General features: G+C 27.8%; 2 protein-coding genes across 3 annotated transcripts in view; one reads left to right on the forward strand and one right to left on the reverse strand.

Moving 5' to 3' along the window:
- Window positions 1–11,915, reverse strand: part of LOC107454737 (protein FAM76A) — a 21,498-nt gene extending 9,583 nt beyond the window's left edge. The window contains exons 1-6 of one of the 2 annotated variants that reach the window (XM_016072016.3): window positions 11,590–11,915; window positions 4,708–4,769; window positions 3,924–3,990; window positions 2,235–2,390; window positions 671–843; window positions 32–103 (exon numbers count right to left, since the gene is read on the reverse strand). In XM_016072016.3, the coding sequence (XP_015927502.1) occupies window positions 32–103; window positions 671–843; window positions 2,235–2,390; window positions 3,924–3,990; window positions 4,708–4,769; window positions 11,590–11,676 (617 nt within the window). In that variant the 5' untranslated portion in view covers window positions 11,677–11,915. The remainder of the gene's footprint in view (window positions 1–31; window positions 104–670; window positions 844–2,234; window positions 2,391–3,923; window positions 3,991–4,707; window positions 4,770–11,589) is intronic. The other variant, XM_071180189.1, reaches the window with a different exon arrangement.
- A 123-nt stretch (window positions 11,916–12,038) lies between these two features.
- On the forward strand, window positions 12,039–22,415 carry LOC107454738 (ADP-ribosylation factor-like protein 3). Its single transcript, XM_016072017.4, has 6 exons — window positions 12,039–12,190; window positions 12,339–12,482; window positions 14,760–14,876; window positions 15,879–15,929; window positions 17,151–17,336; window positions 19,307–22,415. The coding sequence occupies exons 1-6, from the start codon at window positions 12,188–12,190 to the stop codon at window positions 19,346–19,348; spliced, it is 543 nt and encodes a 180-aa protein (XP_015927503.1). The 5' UTR covers window positions 12,039–12,187; the 3' UTR covers window positions 19,349–22,415.
- Window positions 22,416–22,560: the final 145 nt, after the last annotated feature.

Genomic DNA, 22,560 nt, shown 5'->3' on the forward strand with positions numbered 1-22,560 from the left:
TAGAAATATATATTTAAGTAATAAATTTTACCTCGTTGGTAAAGTTCCGTTTGCAGATTTAGCCAAATCAAGCCTTGGTTTCTTGGATGGTGAATGTTCTTTCCTTTAAAAATAAATAAATTATTAAATTACATTTCTTCTCCCGCTTACGTTTGCTAATTTATTGTTATTATAATCAGTTTCCAAAAACTTAATTCTACAATACTTTCTGATTGCTAAATCTTTCCAGAATTTTACTGGTTTACTTTAGATAGTCTGTTAAAATGGCTATAATAAAAACTTTGTAGCTACATACACATATATACATTAATGACTGCTACAGTTGATGTAATTGTGTTTCTAAAAATTGAAAGGATAAAGGAAAGCTACATATAATCCCAAAAAAGACTGAAAACTTATAAATACAAAATTAATGAATTGACAATTTCTATGACATATAAAATAATTATTTTGAAGGAGGCAGAATGGAGCAGTTTATTTCATTCTGCTTAGGAAACCAGAACATTAAGTTTTAAAATGAGTTGCAGATGACACCACTAACAGAAAAAAAGCATAAAAACATTATTTTCAGCAATAACATGACTCAGTTAAAAAACAAAACAATTCTCTTACTGATTTTTCTATAACAAATTATTATGCAATGAAAACTAGACAGAGATAAAATACTAACTTAGACTTGCTAGAATGGCTCGATGATCGCCGGTGATTTTGAGATGAAGAGGAACGGTGGTGGCTTGAGGAAGATTTACCATGAGCAGAATGACGAGCCGCATTCTGCTTAGTTTTGGCCAGCGCTCGTTTGTAAGAAAGTGTGCACAACCAACATAGGAGTTTACCATCAACCTTAAATAAATCAGAAAATGAAATTCATGAAATTAAATAACTTCAGTATTCAGACAAAATTCTATACACATTAAAAACCATTCAAGAAGCAATTTTAAATGATTCTGTGCTGTACCAATTTTCTTTTGATTATATGATCGAACTAGTATCATTGTAAAGAAGGGCGAGGAAGAGAAGGGTTCCCACTTAATTTCAGAAGAAAAAAAAAGATTCTTGACTTTTCCAGGTACAGTACAGAACCTCTTATCCGGAAATCAGAACGGAATGCGATACATTCCCCCGCCATTTTTTTAAAAAAGAAATTTTTTCCCTCAAGATTTCAGAATTCTACTTTCTTTTTTAAAAGATGTTTACCAGCATTTTAGAAATAATCATTAATTCCCTACACTGTCAAAAGAAGTGAGAGTTTTTTCAAAATTATTCTAATTATATACATATTTTTTTAGTTGAGTTTGAGAATAAAAAAACGGCTTTTTTGTAGCGATTCAGAAAACCGGAAAAATCAGTTACTAGGAATAGCGATGGTCCTGATCGTTCTGGATAATCGGTTCTCTACTGTATTTCAATTTGAATCCAGACCATATTTTATCAATATCGTGCAATTTTTCATCAGAAGCTTTTTTTTATTTTTATTTGTAATGTTATTTATTTGTAAGTAGATTTTGTGAACAAAAAAATATCACTGAATGTGGACAGTGGAAACTTGAAAAAGTTTTACCAAAATGTGGAATCTTTACAACAAATAACTGGTCCCGTAGTGGACTGATCGTAAAGACAATGTAGAACAATGAAGTCAAGAATCACTGGCTGCAGTCAGTAAGCGGGTGGGCAACCACTTTGATCAGCAAGTGTAGGGGTCGAAGGTGCGAGGTATCAGTTCTCGTTTAACTGTTCTACCATAAAGTTCTCGACTTCTTCTGCAGGTCGCCGGACTACCAAAGCAGGAGAGCCACCCCCTCTACAGAGGATCAAAACAATTGTAAGACTGGTTATTTTATTCTAAGACTGGTTATTTTCGGGTATAATGTAGGAATTTCCCAGGTTTTGTAAAATAATCCAACTTTCCCAGACTATTACCTGTTTTTTATAGAATTTAAATAAAACTACCTGTCATAATCAATCATTTCGGTTATATCTAATAACAAAAAACCAATAAACTTCTGCTAATTTTTAAAAATTATATTTTCAAAAATTGATAATTACTAAAATTTGTAATTTTAAAATTTGTTCAAAAACTTAAAAGTACAAATTGAAATAATAAATCTATAAAATCAGTTAAACTGAAGGAATTAACAAAGGAAGGATGGAAAGTTCAAGAGAAGGAAGTTAAATAAAGGAAATATAAATCATTGATATATATCCTATTTAATGATAACTATTAAAATATTTACTTTCTTCCTACTGTCATCTTTTCTGTCAAAAGCACATTTTTGCTTGCACTGATCACAATTTACAGGATTACCATAGCGTTTCTCTGAGTTAGTGCACCTTTGACACTTATTCCCAATAAAAGCTGCAATGATATTACAGTATTCACATGCACTGGGCTGAAATAAAAAAAATTATACATTATAATTTAGAATATCACCTGCAATATTATACTACAAGTTCTGTATAATAACTTACAAGTTAAATAAAGAAACTATTTTATAAAATAAAAAATACTTTAATAATTATTTACAATTTCTAAATAATATTTTTTCCCTGTAAAGAAATATTAAAAGTACTTAGGTAAGTCTTAATGGAAAATTGATGATCTTACATGATGTGTATAAATAGGGCATTAAGTCAGGAAGTGGAAAAAAAATATTTTTCTTAAAAAAATAAGAACTTATCAAAATCTTAATGTACTAAAAATCAGTGGATAAAATAGTTATAGCTTAGGAATTTCCAATTCCTTAAAAAAAAAAAATTAAATCAAGATTTTTATATGCCTAAGAGAGCAATTTCGATTAAGAACAACACTTTCTGCATGAAAATAAAAAGTTTTTGTCATTGTGCCGTTATTTAGTGCAGTGTTTCTCAACTAGATTTACTTGAATGAATTGTAAGATGCTTCAATGTGGATATTATATGGTATTTGGTCCTGGGCATAATTTTTAAATACAAAATCATGGTACTTAAACAATTTTTTAACCAGTTTGTTCCTGGTCATTCTCACACTATCTACATTGAAAAATATTTTGAGTGTGAATTAACTATCCACATTAGTCTGAAACAGGTGTCCCCTACATTGCCCAAAAGATGTAAACAGATAGAAATATATGGTTAGCTACCTTTTTCAAAGGAAATTAGGTAAATTGTTTTTACCACCTTTCAAAATTTGTCAACAGATATGCTAAACGGAGAAAAAATTATTACACATCTTCAAAACAATTACATCATTTGTAGTCTGCTGAAGGCAGAGATATGTACAAATATTACAATTAGAACTGTTAAGCCATGGTGGCTCAAAGGATAGTGCTTGCCTCCTGATTAGAAGACATGGGTTTGAATCCCAGCGATGGCTATTTCTGCACCACCAAGCACCGGCAACAGTGCTGACATAAAATATCTTCGGTGCTAGAATCCCCTTGCCGTTAGGCCAACCATGGGAGATTTTCCTCTCCATGTAAAGCAAATGCAGTTTAGTTCCATTAAAAAAGTCCTCCACAAAGGCAAACATCTCTCAATACTTGATCCAGGACTCTTCTTCTGGATTAAGTTCAAAATTAATAGGCTACAAAGTTGAACATTATAAGTTGTAAATTCAAAATTGGGTAGGCTGTTCAACGACAGTTATAAACAGTCAGCTGTGCCATAATTTATAAATTCAGTGGGAAATTTTCTTAGAAACTATATATTTCTACTTATTTGTCATTTTTCAGACATTTAATAATAATTAGTTGTACATATCTAATCTCCATATGTTCTTTTTCTAATTATTTGTCATTTTTGTGACATTTGTTAATAAGTGTTATTTTTACAAGTCAAATTAATACAAATAATGAACTTTTTACAAAATTAACCTGGTGTATAGTTTTAGAGCTGAAGCAAGTTAAAACACACACATGAAAATGCAAAAAATTGTAGAACCATACCTTTCCATACAACTTGATATTTACTTCACATTTTTTGCAAACAAGAGATGAACTACTTTTAGATGTGCTAAACAGAATATAGATAAATTGTACTGACACATAAAAAAGCAAAATACATAAATTATAGACATGTGCTTCAATATCTTTAATATATCAATTCAAAAATATTCTTTAATGATAACTTATTTATTTATTTATTTTGTGCAAGGAAAGAAAATATAAATTTTCTCAGAAATAAGTAAAGCTGAAATTACTAACACAGCAAGTATGTACAGATAAAGATTCAGTTTTAAAGAAAAAGTGAGTCTAGAAATTAAATTATTTTCCTCCTAATTGAGCAATTCATTGAATGAAATATATAGATTTCATACTTCTGAAACATTTTAGGGTCATTTTAGAGTATTAATAATAAGTAAATAAGCTCATTAAAAAAATGTCCAAGTCCAAACTTGTAGCTTAAAACATAAAATAATCATTAGTTATTATTTAATACAAAACTTAAAAAAAAAAAAAAAAATTTAAATTTTTGCTTTTCATTATCATGCTAACATTTTCGTATTCATAAATCATAAAACTTTGAGTTTCATGTTTGCATTATAATATTTCATGTGTATATTTCATTCAATTTCAATTTATATTGATTCCAATATATTTATACATTGAAAACTAAAATAAACAACATATATTTTCTATTTTTTTAAGCAAGGGAAAAAAAAGGATAGTCAAGTAATATTCACTAATTTTATTTTATGAAATTATAATTGAAACAATAGTATATACATACATATCTTGAAACTCAGTTCTACAATATGTGCATTTAACAAGTGGAACACTTCCTCTACACTCCTATAAAGGAAAGTTAAATGTCAAAAATAAACATTCCGTACATAAAAAAAAGAAGATAAAATTAAATTTCAGTGAATTCAACACACATTAAGTAAATCCACAAAATGTTCACGGAAATTATAAGAAATTCTTTAACATCTCGCAGAACTGCTATTTTGCCATTCTCTTTAAATTACTTTACACAATAAACAATAATAATTAAAAAAAAAAGACATTGCCTATTTTAACAGCAAATAGGACGAGTAAAAATTATGATCTCACAATTACAAAAAACTGCCTGTAAAAGCAAATAAATATATCAGGTTTTGCTTCTTTCGGACTGTTACATTTGCATACTTGCCAACATCGGATAAATAAAATAATAAAAGATTTCACTAGCAACATTTTTTAGGCTACAAGTAAAGTTATCATACATCACACATAATCATGTAAGCCAAAAAAAAAGAGAAATTCAAAATTGGAAATAATATAGGCACTTACAGCTAGCGAAGTAAAAAATGTGTATATAAATCGTAATCTAAAGATGATATTTTTGAAACTATTATTTATAATTTCACTCAACATACTGCAGTACTGGCAATAGCACCATCTGTTGAGGAATAAGATAAGCTATCCATGGATATATTATAATTTTTTTTAAAATTTCTTCAACAAATATGGAGAAATTTGAGAATATACAGGTAAAAAGGAGATAAATGTAAAATACAGACATTTCTGTTAAAAAACAGGAGAGTTGGCAGGTATGCATTTGTATTTATAATTATTGAAGCTTCATAAAATAATGAATAGGAAATTCAACATTGAAGCATGGTTTAAAACAAATCTAACTTTTCTTTAGGTTTCTATTATAAATCTTTAAAATCTATATAGCAAAAAAAAAAAAAAAANAAAAAAAAAAAAAAAAAAAAAAAAAGACTTTATTTAAAAATTACAGAACCTACTTGCTGAAAATAATAATTTATAATATTGAAACACTATTTTAAAAATAGTGTACGTTTCATAATATTAATTTTTGAAGATTTGAGAAAAAATAGCATGAGCACATAAATAATGGAATGAACTTTAGAACCACCCATAAAATTTTAAAAAAATTCCTGATTACACTTTCGGTATACACAACATAATGTTATCTGAAATCTTTTTATTTAATATGCAATGAAATCTACTTTTTGGTAGAAAATATGCCATAGCTATGGATTATCTTTTTAATTTGTTAACTTTTGTGTTATTTCAAGCAATATTTCTCATTAAAATATTAATTTTCATTATTTATTTGTATGTCTTGCTTAAAATACTTATTACCAAGTAAAAAGAAAAACATTTTACATAGTATTCTGTACTTAAAAAATCCTTTAAAATAAATGAAATAAAGGTAAAATGTTATTACTGTTGTATGTTCCTAAACATCTGAATTTACCATGTTATGAAAAAGTTCCAGAGACAAATGTACACATATTCTGATATAGTATGACTGTCTATACTTGAATATGTATCATGAATATTCTTAGAATTTGTATACATTTGTTTTACGCATAATTTCTTTAAAGGCCAATAAGATTAATTTCAACTTAAAAAATTTGTGTGTGACTTTAATGAATGTAATTACTGTCCTCTTAATTTTCTTCTAAGAAACTGCGAGCTAAAATTCTAAGAAACTGCGAGCTATCTCTATAATATATGGATAGTTAAATTAAAGAAATGAAATATCTTTTCATCTATTTAGCAGAAACTATTGTTTTGTGATTACTATCCTGACACTTAAATGGGACAGTAATTACCTAAGGGCCTATAATTATTTTATTATCAAAAAACTTTTAATGTATTTGATTCATTTAATTATGTTACTACATACTTAGTTACTCTTTTGCCAAAATTTTTATTTGAGAGAAAATTTTTATTTGACAATAACTTTGTTAACAAACATAAGAATAATAAATTTCCAAACTTAAGAGCAAATTTATGACTGCCATTAATATTTTTGATATGAAGTTAAAATAATCTATTTACAAGCATTTAGAGGGTTATGAATACGTTCTGCTTTGTATTTCAACCGTTGTTTTAGAAAATCAAAATATTAACCTTGGTGAAGTAAAACTAAACAGCCAAAAAAAAATTTTTTTTTTGAAACGAAACTATATTTTTATTTATTTATTTTTTTTAAATCTTGAAATGGAAATTTACTCGCCATTTTATTCACCAATCATTCCAGCTTATCTGATATGTTCCTGAGGAAACTGGTTAACTTGTTCAGAACATCCTGTGTTGGAAGAAGGAATAAAATTTGAATACGTTGCCGCATGCGAGCAAGATCGAGAAGCAGAATCTTTACAAGGTTAAGAGGTTCAACCCTTGCTACACTTTCTAGATGTAGATCTAATGCTCCATGTGGTAAATACAAGAAAGATCACCCAAGAAAACCTGTGAACCTTATAGTCAAAATAGATCCGATTCATGTGATATATTTTTCTCGTCTAGTCAATCAACAGGAAAATCCCCCAAAAAATATCCTTCCAATTTCTCAAAAACCAGGAGTAAGGTGATGCAAGAAACTATTTTTACTTGTGAGGTGAATCTCACTGAACGAAGTTGATTAAGGGACCGAGTGCTCGATACCAGTCTACTCATCAAAGCGAACATAAAACAACTATTTGCTACACTAGAACATGTAAACAATAGAAGTCTTACAGTTGCAATAAAGGGCAAATCGATACCCATTAAACGGAGAGGAGTCATTTCCTTTGTTTCCGAAATTGGAGAGAAATTGAAATTAAGCAGAGCTCTATATGTATTAATTATGGAAGAGGAATTTTCAGTCCTTACAGAGGAGAACAAGAAAATGTTAATGCTAAATCACATCGTGCAGAAATGTGTTAAATTGAAAATTTTAAAATCCTACCCAGCGAAACCTCTAATAAAAACAGACATCTCTGTAATAGACTTTTTGAAATCGCCAATTGATTCAAGGACTATACACATCAATATTAAATTACTATTTGTTTGTAATCTTTTAAAAAACGCATTTGAAGTGCAATGCATACGAAGCAAGAGAAATATTGCAGACGCTTTCATTAATCCAGTAACAAAAAATTATTTGTTACAACTCCAACATAATCTGCTTGAAAGCAAAAAATCAGAACTTTGAATCGGACGCCTTAATTTTCGACTCTACTCGAGAGCATACATATCTCCTCAAAATAATTTTCTATAGCCGAAAGGAAAGTTTTTTTTTTTAGGAATTGACTCATACATTAAATAACAATGTACAACGATTGTAAGCTTCTTGTGAGTATGTTAGTATTTTTTTTTTACCTTTTAATGTAGTTTATAGCTATTTGATTGCAAAGATAAATTATAACTAAATCTTTTCTTTTTTGGTGAAGCTCAGCTTTGAAAATTTATAGTTTTTTTTGTAGCCGATAAATAAATAAATCCTAAGCTGAAATGAATTTTGCAATGATCAAATCGATTGAAATGAATTGTTAATATGCAATTCATTTTGATTTCACAGAAAATATGATTATTTTAACTGTTCAATCATGTGGTGTATTTAAAGCAATTTTGTTTACATCAATATTATATATATGGCATGACTGAGTAAATGTATATTTGTATGAACGTTTGCATTTTACAGGCCTAGAAGTAATTGTTTGATTGTGCATCACTATGTATATGCTTCATATTATCTAAGCTTTAATTTAAAGGAAATAATTTCACTAACAGTAAAACAAAATGCATCTATCTATACATGTTAGCGAGATTGATAATTTACATTTATCTCATGTTAGTGAATAGATATTTTTATTATTTGATTTTAGTACGAAAATCATGTACTTGTTGTATTAAACCATTTTTGCTATGTTTGTATTAAATCTAGTGTAAGGGCAGGTTGTTCATCTAAAGTTTATTTATGACGGCTATTATGACTCTTGAGTGTTGTAAGGGCTAGTTATAAAAACATTCCCTAACCATTTTTATCCCTCCCCCCTCAGAGGCTTTTCTTTCACCCATGATGTCACATCGCTCATCATGATGATGTCAGTGGTTGTAAAAGTTGGTTCTCTTTTCATGGATACTGATGCACTTAAGTAAGAAATCTTATCGCTTTTTGGAATGTTTTTATTTTAATTGGAACTTTGTCACTTGTTTGAAATAGTCCAAGCTCAATATTGTTTATTTTTTCTTCTTTATCATGCAGCAAATCTATTACCAGCCAGGTACTCATTATATATTAGTCAGGGTCTGTCCAGACATTTTGTGAAAGGTCCGGTTTTGTAAAATTGTGAAAAAATTACTCGTAATTTGTGAACATAAAATAAGTCACATTCTTTCAACCAGGATCCTGATTTTAAGAATTTGTGCAAATAGGGTCCTGTTATGGCAAAAAACTTTTTCAAGGAGTTTTTAAATTGTAAATCGATAGAAGATTATGCTCAACACATTATAATACAAAAAAATTAAAATTTCAAAAATAAACAGCAATTGCTGCTACTAAATTAGAGAAGTAACATACATATATTTGGTATTTAGCCTATACTGCTGAACACAGAATATTCATTTCGGACTAATAATGGAAGAAGCGTCTGACGAAAAACAAAACTTAATTCGTCTACATCGGTCTTCTCCCCCCCACCCCCCCCTTGAAAGAGTTTATTCGATTAACAAAACATTAAAGAAGGTAAACAAATTTGTGAAGGGCCCGATTAAAAGAAAAATCATTTTGTGAAGGGCCCGTTTTTATGAAAAGATATTTCGTGAAGGGTCCGTAACGGACCCAAATTTCTCCTAAACAGACCCCTGTCAGTGATATCTTCCGACTGGTTCAATTTATTTGGCCGACCAACAGCAGTTTTCATTCTAGATCTTAAAAAAGGGCAGGGCTTCCACCCTAAAAAAAGGGCATTGCTTATAAATATTTGCATATCTTTTAAGACATCAAAATATGCAATGTTCTAAATTTTATCATTAAAAAAAAAACTTATTTTATTCTAAAGAAAATTAGTCTAAATTAAAAAATAAATCCCCAGTTAAATTCGCAGATTTCATACGTTGGGTTTTAAAGGTTTTCATACGTTTTTTAATTCAAAATATTGGGATTTTAAAAACAATGTCGAAATGAATGAAAAAAAGATAAGCAATTATACCATAACTCCTGAAAAAGTGACTGAAAATTAATAAGGATATACGATGTAATATCACCGTGAATCATACGTGTGAAAAAGTGATTGCTATACCATGAAAGCTGCTACCCATAACACAGTATTAATTACATATGAATGGAAAAAAAGTTGAGGAAATAGTGGGGAGATTTCCGTATTGTGATATGTGTCAGAATAATCGCCAAGTCCTGGAAACTTCCAGGCTGTGCCCCACAAGAAACTTTAAAAAAAAAAAGTCACAGAAAGGGACAAACTTGAAAGGTAATAACTCGTAGCCACCCCCGGGCAACTCTACATATTTTTTTTTAAAAAAAATATGCAAGTTTAAAATCTATTTGGCATCTTTGCGACTGTAGTTGGTGAGACAGATCACGATACGGAAATATCTCCGAAATAGTCAAGAAACGGCAAACAGCTACCGAAATACGATTTGTAAATTATGTGGATTGATGATAAAATTGATCTAAATTGAGCAGGTGCCATCCCCTCCGCAGAGGATCAGAATTGTGATGGCATGTCTTCGGATCATCCTCCGGGATGTTTCCCAGACCGTCGCNGGGCAGCAGCGAGTGAGAAACTAAAAAAACATCACAGAAAGGGACCAACTCGAAAGGTATAACTCGTAACCACCCCCAGGCAAACATCTATAGGCTTTTTTAAAAAAATATGCAAGTTTAAAATCTATTTGGCATCTTTGCGACTGTAGTTGGTGAGACAGATCACGATACGGAAATATCTCCGAAATAGTCAAGAAACGGCAAACAGCTACCGAAATACGATTTGTAAATTATGTGGATTGATGATAAAATTGATCTAAATTGAGCAGGTGCCATCCCCTCCGCAGAGGATCAGAATTGTGATGGCATGTCTTCGGATCATCCTCCGGGATGTTTCCCAGACCGTTGCCAATAGCCGATTGTGCAGCCCTAGTGCGACGTAAATTAACAACAACAACAAAAAGCATCCAGTAAATCGAAAAATTTACTTGTGATAACATCGTATAAAATTTATCAAAATAAAAAAATAGTTTCCACATAACTGGGCAGTTAGGTTAATAGGTATATAAAGGGCAGTAAATAGTAAAAAAAAAGTAATTAAAGAGTGCAGGTAAAGTTTTATTTGTTCAAAGATCTAAGAAAATATCTCTTAAGCAGATAGGCAAATATTACTATGATCAGTCCATACTTATAATCTTTTGATCGGTAAAATTGAATATTTTATCTGCATCCCATAATCATGTTATTATTAATTAATATAACATCTCTTGGACCAGATATATAAACTTTTAGAAAGAGAAAGCAATTAGTTGTAAATAAGAATAATCTGGAAGAGCAATGTGTTATAAGCTAAATTTTTTGCGGTAGGATAATATATCTATTTTGAACAGACAGTAACGCAACATGACAACTGATCTAAGAAAAAAACGGAATCCATAGATGCACATAAAGATTAATAGCACGCAAATAATTTATCATCATTACATTTATTAATTTAATTCAAGTTATATGCTAAAAATGGTTCTACAAATCAACGCTGTTGTAAACAAACACACGTGAAACTGTATAGAACGTAGGTAGAATATAACTTAAAAAGCAGTTTACATTTGATTAACTAGATTCTTCTTAGATAATTATAAATTTTGAAAAATTAAAATTTAAACATACCTTGCAAAGTTGTTGACCTTGAGATAATTCTTCAAAAGGGTGACGACTATTGCATTTGGTACACGCAAATAAGGCAGTCGCAGCCATTGATTTTAAATAAATGACTTAAACAACGTCAATAAAAATTTTGCTTCTAACAAGGATTGTTGCTTTTTCTTGAATCGAATTTGTTTTCCAATGGTGTGTTTTGCAGGAAATTTTTACCCGAATTTCATTAGACGTACCTCAGTTTCTCAAAATGATTGCAAACAAAAGGAGAGATACGCCAGTTACAGTGAGTTGTACTAGATTATATTAATGTCATTAAGGTTGATGAACTGTATAAAATAAACCAATCAAAATTTCCCAGTGAAACGCTCTAAGGTTTCAATGCTTTAATATGATTGGTGAACAGACATCCACTTGTGGTCCAATAGTCATTTTGTTTGTTTTCAATCAGACATGCTAGTAAAATTATAACTTGAGTATATATTTAAGTTGATATATCGATATAATTAGTTTCGTTTTTAGCGTTTTTCTGTTTGTTTGAGTGGTTTATTGTTATTTATTTACCAATTAGTTTGCAAATTCTTGGTATTGCCGGCTATCTCTTTCAGTGATGGTTTGTAGTATTAAAGCATTTCTTTTTCATTTTTCTTTATTAGTGTATAAGCTATGCACCATCGAAAACTTTATCATCTATATTATATTCTAGATTTGTTTATTCTTTGTGCGGTATTTGCCAATTTTAACATTTTATTTCTTTGCAGGGCTTACTTTCTCTGCTTCGAAAATTAAAATCAGCTCCTGATAGAGAACTTAGAATTTTACTCTTAGGTCTTGATAATGCTGGAAAAACTACAATATTAAAGAAACTAGCATCTGAAGATGTGACACACATAACTCCTACTCAGGTTAATAAAATAAAACCTTTCATTAAAATTCATTAATATATCTGTTAATTTTAAAGCCTACTTCCTTAAATATTAAAGAGAATGTTATTAATTTTTTCTTTGATCTACCATTCTACTTATTTTATATACAGTATTCTGATTATCTCAGCTAGTCACTTCGAAATGGTGACTTAATGATTTGACTATGGAATAAAGCGGATCATATGTTTATTTTCTAATGGAAAAAGTTTACTTGAATTAAAGAAATTGTTTTGAAACATCATATTCAAATGCGATAATCATCATCATCAATTTTCTTTTACTAAGTGGTACTTTATATATTTGTTATAAAGTCTTATTTGTTATGTTATACATAGTTTGAATTCAGATTTCATAATCATTCCATATTTTTTTAACAAATTCTTCAACTGATGGTATCGTAATGTTAAAAATCATATTTTAATAATGCTTCACAGCATCAGTTTTCTTATTAGCATCTGTAAAATGCAATTATTCTATGAATGTAGATTGTTAGAATGAAATACAGTCTCCCATCTCTAATAAAAGAAGAATTGTTCCCGATATGATTTGCAGAATTGTGAGATTTTTATTTACACATTACAATATGCTTCCTACTGAATATAAACTTGTGTTTGTTCTCATTAAATTTTGTATTAACTAACAAAAATGATTTTTTTGTCCAAAAAATAATTTTTATTTACGAAAGCCAAAAGTAAGCATAGATCTATCCTAAAACTGATAATTCGGAGACGATTAATCAGAAACACAAATATACTGTACTTTCGGTACTACTACTTCTTGAGAGGTAGCATGAAGACCTATTGCTGCTCTACCATCATGAGTTCTGGATACCAGACTTGTTGGTGGCAGTTACAATAGTTATAGTCTGGTGTATTTATTTTTAATTGAAGAAAATGCTTTGGTTTGTCTGCCATGCTGAGCTAAAAACTGCCTTCTGCTTTTAATAGTTGTTTAACCCACTGGTGGTTTAGCAAATGGGTGAAATTGGGAAAATGTTTCTCCCCAATACACCACTTTTCTATCTAATAATGTGGGAAAACCAGTTTTGCTGTGTTGAGAGGACTGCAGGTCAAAATACGACTTTTTATGCGCAGAACCGCCAGTGGGTTAAGTAAATACCTGCCATCCCTACAACTTTGCTAAATACAGGGTATCCGCGCACCTGGAAAGTCATGAAAAATCATGAATTCCAGTATTGAACAAAATTTATCATGAAATGACCATGATTTTAACTATTTTTTCGAAAAAAAAACATGAAAAGTCATGGATTTAGGTTGCCAAAAAATCTAATTCTTAAAATGGAATTTACCTCCTCCCCTGAATTTCATGGTGTTCCGAATGTCTTAATTTGTAACAAAATCCCCACTCATAGTCATATTTGATTAAAAAATAAAATGTTTTTATCTGTGTTCTTTAAAAATTATGGTGTTCTTTCAAAACATGAAAGAAAAAACATTTCTAGAGGGAATTATCTTTTAAGCTTCTGATTGTAGAATTTTTGTTATTATTTATTTTTGTTTTATCAATTTAAAATTCTAGCTAAAGCAAGCGAGTCATTGGAGAATTTTTTTCATTCCGAAATGAGAACAGAAAAATCAGGAGTATTTCTTTCTTTTCCGATGAACAAGAAAAGTATCTTAAGATAATAATTCTGCAGAAAAAATTATTTGCTTTTGTATTTTTTTCAGCTATTTTATTGCTTCAACTCTTTCTTTACTCTGTTTTTTGTTTTTTAATTTTAAAATCTATAAATATGAAGATGCAGAGTATAACAGTTTTGGTTATACCTATCGTTTCAATGAATATTATTATAATGCTTTTTTTAATTTATTGCTGTGTTTTTGTCGGAGAAAATAGGAACTTCGTTAAGTCATGAAAAATTCTTGGAATTAATCATGGAAAGTCATGAATTTGAAATTTTAGAATGAAGCAGATACCCTGTAAATAAGCAAGTATTTTTACCTTACTGAGAGTTCATCTCATGATTCATAGATAGTATCTATATTAGTGTATTTGGTACCTATTACTACTATATCAGTAGTACTGATTATTACCATATTCTGAACTGAATGCTATACTATATTATTGATTGCATCACTCAGTTGAATAATAGTTTAGACATTCTTTAGTGCCCCTCAAAATAAAATAGTTCTAACTTTTCTTGATTCTTGATAAAATTTTCTATTCATTATTACTTAGTTAATTTATTAAGTGTTATTTGAATTATTTAAAAATATTCCTTTTTTAATGTCCTAGGGATTTAATATAAAAAGTGTTCAATCTGAAGGCTTCAAGCTTAATGTATGGGATATAGGTGGTCAACGAAAAATTAGGCCTTATTGGCGAAATTATTTTGAAAATACTGATGTTTTGGTAAGTATTAAAATTATTATATGTGTTTGAATACTTTGTTCAATACTATTTATAATAAAAACTGTAAAATATATACATACACTACTTAATTTATTACATAATGATGAAAATAACAAAGCATTATCTACATTTGATTTAAAAAGCTGTTTCATTCAAGTTCAGCCCTAAGCTAAGCCATTATATATATATTTTTAAAAAGTAATAATAGATGAAATAGAAATGAAACAAAAATATAATCCCTTATAATATTCAAACTTAATATTTATAAAAAAAATTGTAATTGCTAAAAAACAAAGATCTGTTATTTTTAGAATTACATTTTCTTGCTTCTGCAATAAAGATAAATTTACTTGTAGAGATTTTATTTTAAAGTTAATTTCTATGCATTTAATCATTATAAGACTAATTTAAAAAGAAACAATACATCTTATTTACTCTGTTTGTGCCTTACAATTTTGAAATAATAATTTGGCATTGTTTTATCTTATGTATTGACATTATGATAAATTTTTGTATAGTCACTTTATAGCAGTTTTAACACTAAGAAGCAATTTTTTTTACGAGCTTATTAATTGAAGTTGAATGATGTTATAGTTTTGAATAATAATAATACCTCAGAGAAATTGAGAAACTCTTATATCTTTTCAACTCTTCCGCATTCATTGTTAGTATTTCTCTAGAATTCTAATGCTGTATTTATTTATTACAAACTTATCAATTTTGAATTTTAAATATTCATTGTTAATTTGCATCATAATTAGATGACTATTAATAATGAGGAGGAAAGTCTATTATAAAATAGAAAGTAAAGTTTGTATAATGTTATCCTATGTGCATTGTTTTACCTGTTTTTATTTGATTTTATTATAAATACACAAAAATTGTTTGTACTTTGATGCTTATTAAGTAAATAACTTAATTTAGAGTTTTTTTTCCTATGCTGCTCAAAAAATAATGTATTTATGCATTTTAAAGAATTCACTTCTTTTTTTTACTATTTAGATTTATGTTATTGATAGTGCTGATAGAAAAAGGTTTGAAGAGACTGGTGTGGTAAGTTCACATTTTATTATCTAAGACTGTTTTGTTTCCTAAAAAGAACTGACAAAAACTGATACATATTTCAGATAAATTTAAAATTTAGATTGCATCTCATCATATGCATTAAATTAGTACACACACATAAAATTAATATTTTTTCTGCAAATTTTATTTTATATTTTAATTTAGAAGGCTGTTCCAAAATGCTGGAATGATTTGAATTTCACCGCATTTGTGCAATTAAATGTTGCCATAACAAATAAAATCAGTATAACGGCATACAGTTCAAGAATAATTGATAATTTATGACTTCATGAAGGAAGAACCATTTTCATTATTGAATCATGCTCTGACTGTGTAATTTTCGGTTTTGAAGATCAAGATTGGCTGTTTAGGTTTATGTTATGTAATTACCCAGACATTGAAAGTTAAATTTAGCACAATTTTGTCAAAAGTTTATATATGTGTGCTTTTCAATCTATAGACCTACATAACATACTTCATGAGTCAACGGTGTTAGCTTTAATTTTGATTTTTCATTTCTTAAGCTGAACTTCATTTATCTTTTATTGTAAGAGGAAAATAAATAATATTTGCTATCAAATATCAGTTTGTGTCACCAGTAACTATATTAATAATCTTTAACATATACCTTTGCAAGACTGATTCATCACTGTAATAATAAAACTTTTAATTAGTTTATAGCGAGGAGATTTGTCTTTCTAATTTTATTTATTTCAAAATATAGAGTCACCTTTGTTTTTTATCTTCTTTCTAATGTAATTTTCCTGAAATCTTATCATTTCCTTATTATCCTACAAAATTAGTGGGGCAGGTAAGTTTCAAATATAGCTGGAGTTATGAAAAACTTTTTATTATTAAAAATATTTAATAAAAAACTAGCTTTTCACACCTACTTTCTTAAAATAATAATAGTTATCTTTATGCAGAAAATAAAATAGTAAATTGAAAAGCTTCTATTTTTCATTTATATTTTGCCTGTTAAAGCTGGAAAACAAAACATGCTTTTATGCAAAACGTTTTGCTCATAAAGTAGATGTATTTGTTCCTCTTTATATGACTTAGTTGTTTTTATGCTTAGTGAATGTGCATATGCCTTCGTCTATGATGAACAATAAATTGTGCATTCACCTAAATGAGTATAGTGTCATACCAACTAAACCTTTTTTGTATGTTTTTGCCTCCTTTTAATGATTCTGTTTTAATTTACAGGAGCTTGCTGAATTGCTTTCTGAAGAAAAGCTGGCTGGTGTGCCTTTGCTGGTTTTTGCAAATAAACAAGACCTTTTCAATGCTGCACCTGCTAGTGAATTGGCTGATGGGTTGAATTTGCCTGCTATTAGAGATCGTTCTTGGCAAATCCAAGCATGCTCTGCTTTGACTGGAGAGGCATTAAAGGTAGGACTATATATATATATATTTTATTTTTATTTATATAGGGGAATTCATTCCTGGTTATTAGATATTTTCAGTTAGTGGTTTAGCTGGAGTTTTGATATTGCAATGAGGTGATTTGAAAGTTAATGAAGAATGAGAATCCAATTAAACAAATTTTACAATGTTTATATAATATATAAATGTTGTTATATTAAGTAAAATGTATAAATATTGCAAATATGTACTTATATATAAATATATAATTATATTATATACATGAAAATGTAATTATATAAGTATTTAATTATGTAATATAAAGGCAAGTATGGAAGCAATAATGTCCACTATTCTTAGGTGTGAGAGTATGAGGGAGTTTGATTGGTTTATGAAAAGGGTGTAAAGTTTAGATACTCTATTGGATGATTAATCCATACATATTTTCTAACAGAAAAGGTTAGAGTGGGTATAATAACAACGCTATGTAGTATCCTTCCAGTGACAGAGTCCTAATATGTTAATTTACATTTTACAAACTATTGAAGTATGACAATTGAAAATATAAATATAGACTATTTAAAGGAGACAAAAAATCTTACAAAATGTAACAATGTAAATTAATTACATAATATATTCTGTTACAAATCTTTTAGGAAAATGCACATGTGGAAATAAATTAAACTCTGAAAAGAGGGAATATTTAGAAGAAATGAACTATTCAATGTTAATGTAGAAAAACAACTTTAAATCAAGAAAAAATTTTAAATTATTTTGATTAAAAATAATATAAAAAATATTCTGACTGCAGAATATTTTTTAGCTATTTCAGACAAATAGAAACAGTGCAGCTTAAAATAATTTATAAAAATAAGAAATACAAAATTTTGGAACAATTTAATAACTAATAATATAAACCTTTCTTGTTATTAATACAAATTTATTGTATTTTATGAGTACAAAAATGGTGTTAATCACAGTTGACAAAACAATTTTATTTTTTTTTGAGGAATGGAAGTTAATTTATTATTTGAAATTGTGTATCTTTAGAGCAAAAATGTTTTGAAAATTTTTCTCATTTGCATCCAACACTTTTGATTCAAAATAATGTAAAATTATTAAAGCATAATTCAATTACTAGAGTAATTCTTAAAAAAAAACTAGTATATCCTAACAAATTAATTTATAATTTGTTTTTCGAAGGTCTGTTTAAAAAAACACTAATGATTCAAGATAATGTTAGATATAGCCATAAATACATCATAATGGTTTAATGGCAAGTCATAAAAAATTAATTTGTAATGTGTTATATGAAGAGCTTGTTAAAAGATGCACTGATTCAAGAGTGGTCTGCTCAGAACAGTGCTAATTACAGAATGCTCAGTTCTGCCATTAAAATATGTTTCAATCAATGGCATATTTTAAAAAAACACTAATGATTCAAGATAATGTTAGATATAGCCATAAATACATTATAATGGTTTAATGGCAATCATAAAAAATTAACATTTCATGTGTTATATGAAGAGCTTATTAGAAGATGCACTGATTCAAAAGTGGTCTGCTCAGAACAGTGCTAATAACAATGCTCAGTTCTGCCATTAAAATATGTTTCAATCAATGGCATATTTTATGGCAAGCCAAAAAAAATTAATTTACATTTTGTTAAATGAAGGACTAGTTAGAATAGGATGTAGTTTTTACTAGTAATACCAGGACATAGGTCTTTTTTTTTTTAAATTCAGTTTATTAGTTTATTGATTCATAAATTTTTTTCTTGATTTTTTTTTGTTTTTTTTTGGAGAAGAATATTTTAATTTCAAGTATTGTAAGATAGTGAGAAAGAAGAGAAGCTAAAATTTTATACCTTTGATGTATACTTATTGTAAAAGATTTTGTGTTTGCTCATGGGCATTTTTCACAATCATTTTCAAATTTTTCTCTCATTCTTTTATTATTTTTAGTGCAGCTTAATATAAATTTGTATTTTATTACAGGATGGATTAGATTGGGTGTGCAAGAATATAAAAAAGAAGTAAATTGTTACTACCTAATTTAATGATCAACTAGTCATCATCTACATTAATTCCATGGATGACGAAGGTTGCACAAATGTAGCTTTCACCAGAATCAACTCTGTGATAGACTGGTAGCTGTATCAATGCCGTCCGCACTCTGCAGCTTTGTGATCTGCACTATTTATCATTCTACATATTGGTATTTTTTTGTAACTTTCTACACTACTTGCTATATTATTTATGCCTTGCTCTTACTTTTTCACTTCTACATAAGATGTATTTTTGTAACAAAAAGTTATATCAGTGAAACTGTGTAAAATATCTAAATATTTTGGAAGGCAAGTATAAAAGTATGGTGTTAAACTGTAAAAAGTTTTCAAGCTTAAACTGAGTGTTATATTATGGTTTTGTTATTGACAGAGTGTTTCCAAAAAGCTCTTATAAGTAAAGTGAAATATTTAAGTTTATTTCATCATAAATAGTGAAATATGTCAAAATATTGTTTTCAATGCTTTTTGTTTATTTAAAAATATTCTTTTATCAAAATCTACCTTTCTTTGAAATCAATGAAAATTAGAATAATGGTTATAGAACTTTACAAAAGAGTTATGTGTTTTACTGTATATGTATAAGAGTTATACTTAAAGATATCTGAATTTAAAAAAAAAAATGAATAATTTTTATTGTATTATGCATAGTACAGCTTAGCTGCTGAACATAAAATGAGTTTATGAAGCTTGATTTTATTTATAAAATATCTTCAAGTGAAGAAATATTTTTAATTTTTGTTGCGTAATAACTAGTTTAAATTTAGGTTTATTAATAAGACTCATTTTTAAATTGTTAAACATAACATTACTTATTCGGGGAATATTGTTTTGAAATTTTTTTTCATTGCATAATTTTTTCTTAGCACAACAAAAGGGGAATCTTGGTTTTTGCTTGGAAAAACAACTGGTTAAAGAATTTCTTTTTGATAATGTTTGGTGGATAAAATCAACTACTTTAACAAAGTGGGAAATACTTTGAGAAAGGTTACTTTTATTCTCTCTTCCCAAACGAATTTTTGCACTCTATATAAAATGTGAAAATTTTTTAGACTTTTCATGTTTTGCTGCAAGAGCATTTTCCTAGCTATGAATGAGATATTTTAAATTGAGAGTATTTTATATCTAAATTCTTTAAATCAAACTATCTTCAATAACTGTGGATTAGTATAGAAATTATTTAAAAAAATTGTCAATAATTATATGCTCTGATTTAGGAAATGATTTAACAACTTTTTAATCCTGCAAATTTATGTATCTTAAATCAATATTAAATTATAAATATTATGACAGTAATCGCTGAATATGTGCAAGCGAAATGATAGTGTTACAAAAAATGATTTGAACGAAGTTATATTTGTTATTTCTTTACGTTATTATATTTTTGAATCTAATTTGTTAAATTTAAAAAGAAATTTTTTATTGCAAAACTATTTATGTAAAACTCTTTCATGAAATGATTGTTACAAAATTAATGTTATTACTTACACTGTATGTGTTACTAATGTATGTATACTTTTTTTAAGGAGGCATTCTAAAATGTGCAATTTGCAATGAATAAATAAATTTTAGATAATATAATAAATTTTAAGTTCTTGCAATCGATTTTAAATATGTGCAATTTGCACATATTTAAAAAGTTCAATAAAAAATATGAGGATAAAAATAATTTTTATAGTTTTAGAAGTTGTTTGCAAAATCAAATGCAAATAATATATTTATTGAACATTTATTTTTATTTTTTTTTCTGAAAAAAAATACATCGAAAAAAGAATTTATTAAATTTTTAAATTTAATTAACAAGATAAATAAATGCAATTTCAATTTTAGTTACTTAAATTAATTCTTTTATTCACTGTGATTTTAGTTTAAATTTTATATATTTTACATTTTTCTTCAAACATGTATTTTTAAGCATGTTTTAAAGAACAGTAGTTAATAAAACAGTTTTGAATTTTGCAATTAATTATAGATTTGTGTTGGCCACAAAAGTTAGGTTATTTTTATTAAATTTCCATCTATATTGTCTTACTTTTTCTAAATATGAAAGTGAAAGTTGACAAATGAATTCGTTTGTGAATAAGAAATTTTTTTTTGGAGTTTGACGAGTGAACAAGGTAAACTGGTTACTGCTGGCTGGCAGGTCTGTATGGATATATATTTATAGCTTTATTTATTTTTATTCAAGAGAAATATTTTACAATTTCTACAAGTCGACAAGCTTTGCATCTTTACTAGTTTACTAGTTTTTACTGGTATAGTCAATAATAATTTACTTCAAAAGGTGTGAAAGATATATGCTGTTCATATGCTGCCTAGCATACCTTTCTCTCCCTTTGAATTATATAAAATATGCACTCCTTGTGCATATGCTTATACTATCGCAGGTCGTGCAAATGCTGTGCTGTTCAATTCAGTTGGGTTATGAATTCCTATTGTTTAAATAATGTATACACATAACTTGGATATACTTTTTTATGATGGAGTATTTAGAATATACTTGGATTAGTTAGCAATTATTGTAATAATTTCTTCTTTTTTTTCTTTTTAAGTTACAATTTCTATTCATGATAGAAATTAAAAATTAGTATACTTCCCGGTAAGAAATATTAAAATAAGTTGGTCTTTTTATCCTCTCACTTATTAAAGTTGAGCATTATAGTTTTTAACTAATGTGAAAGTTTAATATTCTGTTATTTTATGCAAAATTAATAAAAAAAAAGTATTAGTTTATGTTTTTAGGATCCTTATGCTATTTTTTTTTATAAAATTAATAAAAAAGTACTATTTTATGTTTTTAAAGATCCAAATTGATTTATTTCATCCTTAAAACTAACTCTATATATTTATAATAGATCTGCATTTTTATGCACTTTGTTTGCCTTTTCTTCAAAACATTGTTTTATGTTGTAAATGTTGGGTTTTTACCTTCACATTAATGTTATACTACTTAATAATGCAATTTAAATATTTTAATTATGTTTTTATGTATAAAGCTGTGCTATTTTGTTTCATTCATCAATAAAATGTAAAATACACAATTTTTGTTTTTGTTTTTATAGCTAAAAACAAAGTTCTTGCATTTTAAATGACGTTGATGCAAATATTGATAAAGTATAATTGTACTATGTTATGCATGCATAACGCTAGCGTTTATTCAATTTTTGGACTAACAAGAAAGTAACA

Source organism: Parasteatoda tepidariorum, chromosome 4, assembly GCF_043381705.1.
Source record: "Parasteatoda tepidariorum isolate YZ-2023 chromosome 4, CAS_Ptep_4.0, whole genome shotgun sequence".
Taxonomy (NCBI): Eukaryota; Metazoa; Arthropoda; class Arachnida; order Araneae; family Theridiidae; genus Parasteatoda; species Parasteatoda tepidariorum.

What these genes read in the sequence shown, in the direction of transcription:
- LOC107454738 (XM_016072017.4), top strand. An exon ending in TTGAAAATACTGATGTTTTG is followed by an intron (nt 14,877 to 15,878) that starts GTAAGTATTAAA and finishes TTTACTATTTAG; the next exon opens with ATTTATGTTATTGATAGTGC. An exon ending in GGTTTGAAGAGACTGGTGTG is followed by an intron (nt 15,930 to 17,150) that starts GTAAGTTCACAT and finishes TTTAATTTACAG; the next exon opens with GAGCTTGCTGAATTGCTTTC.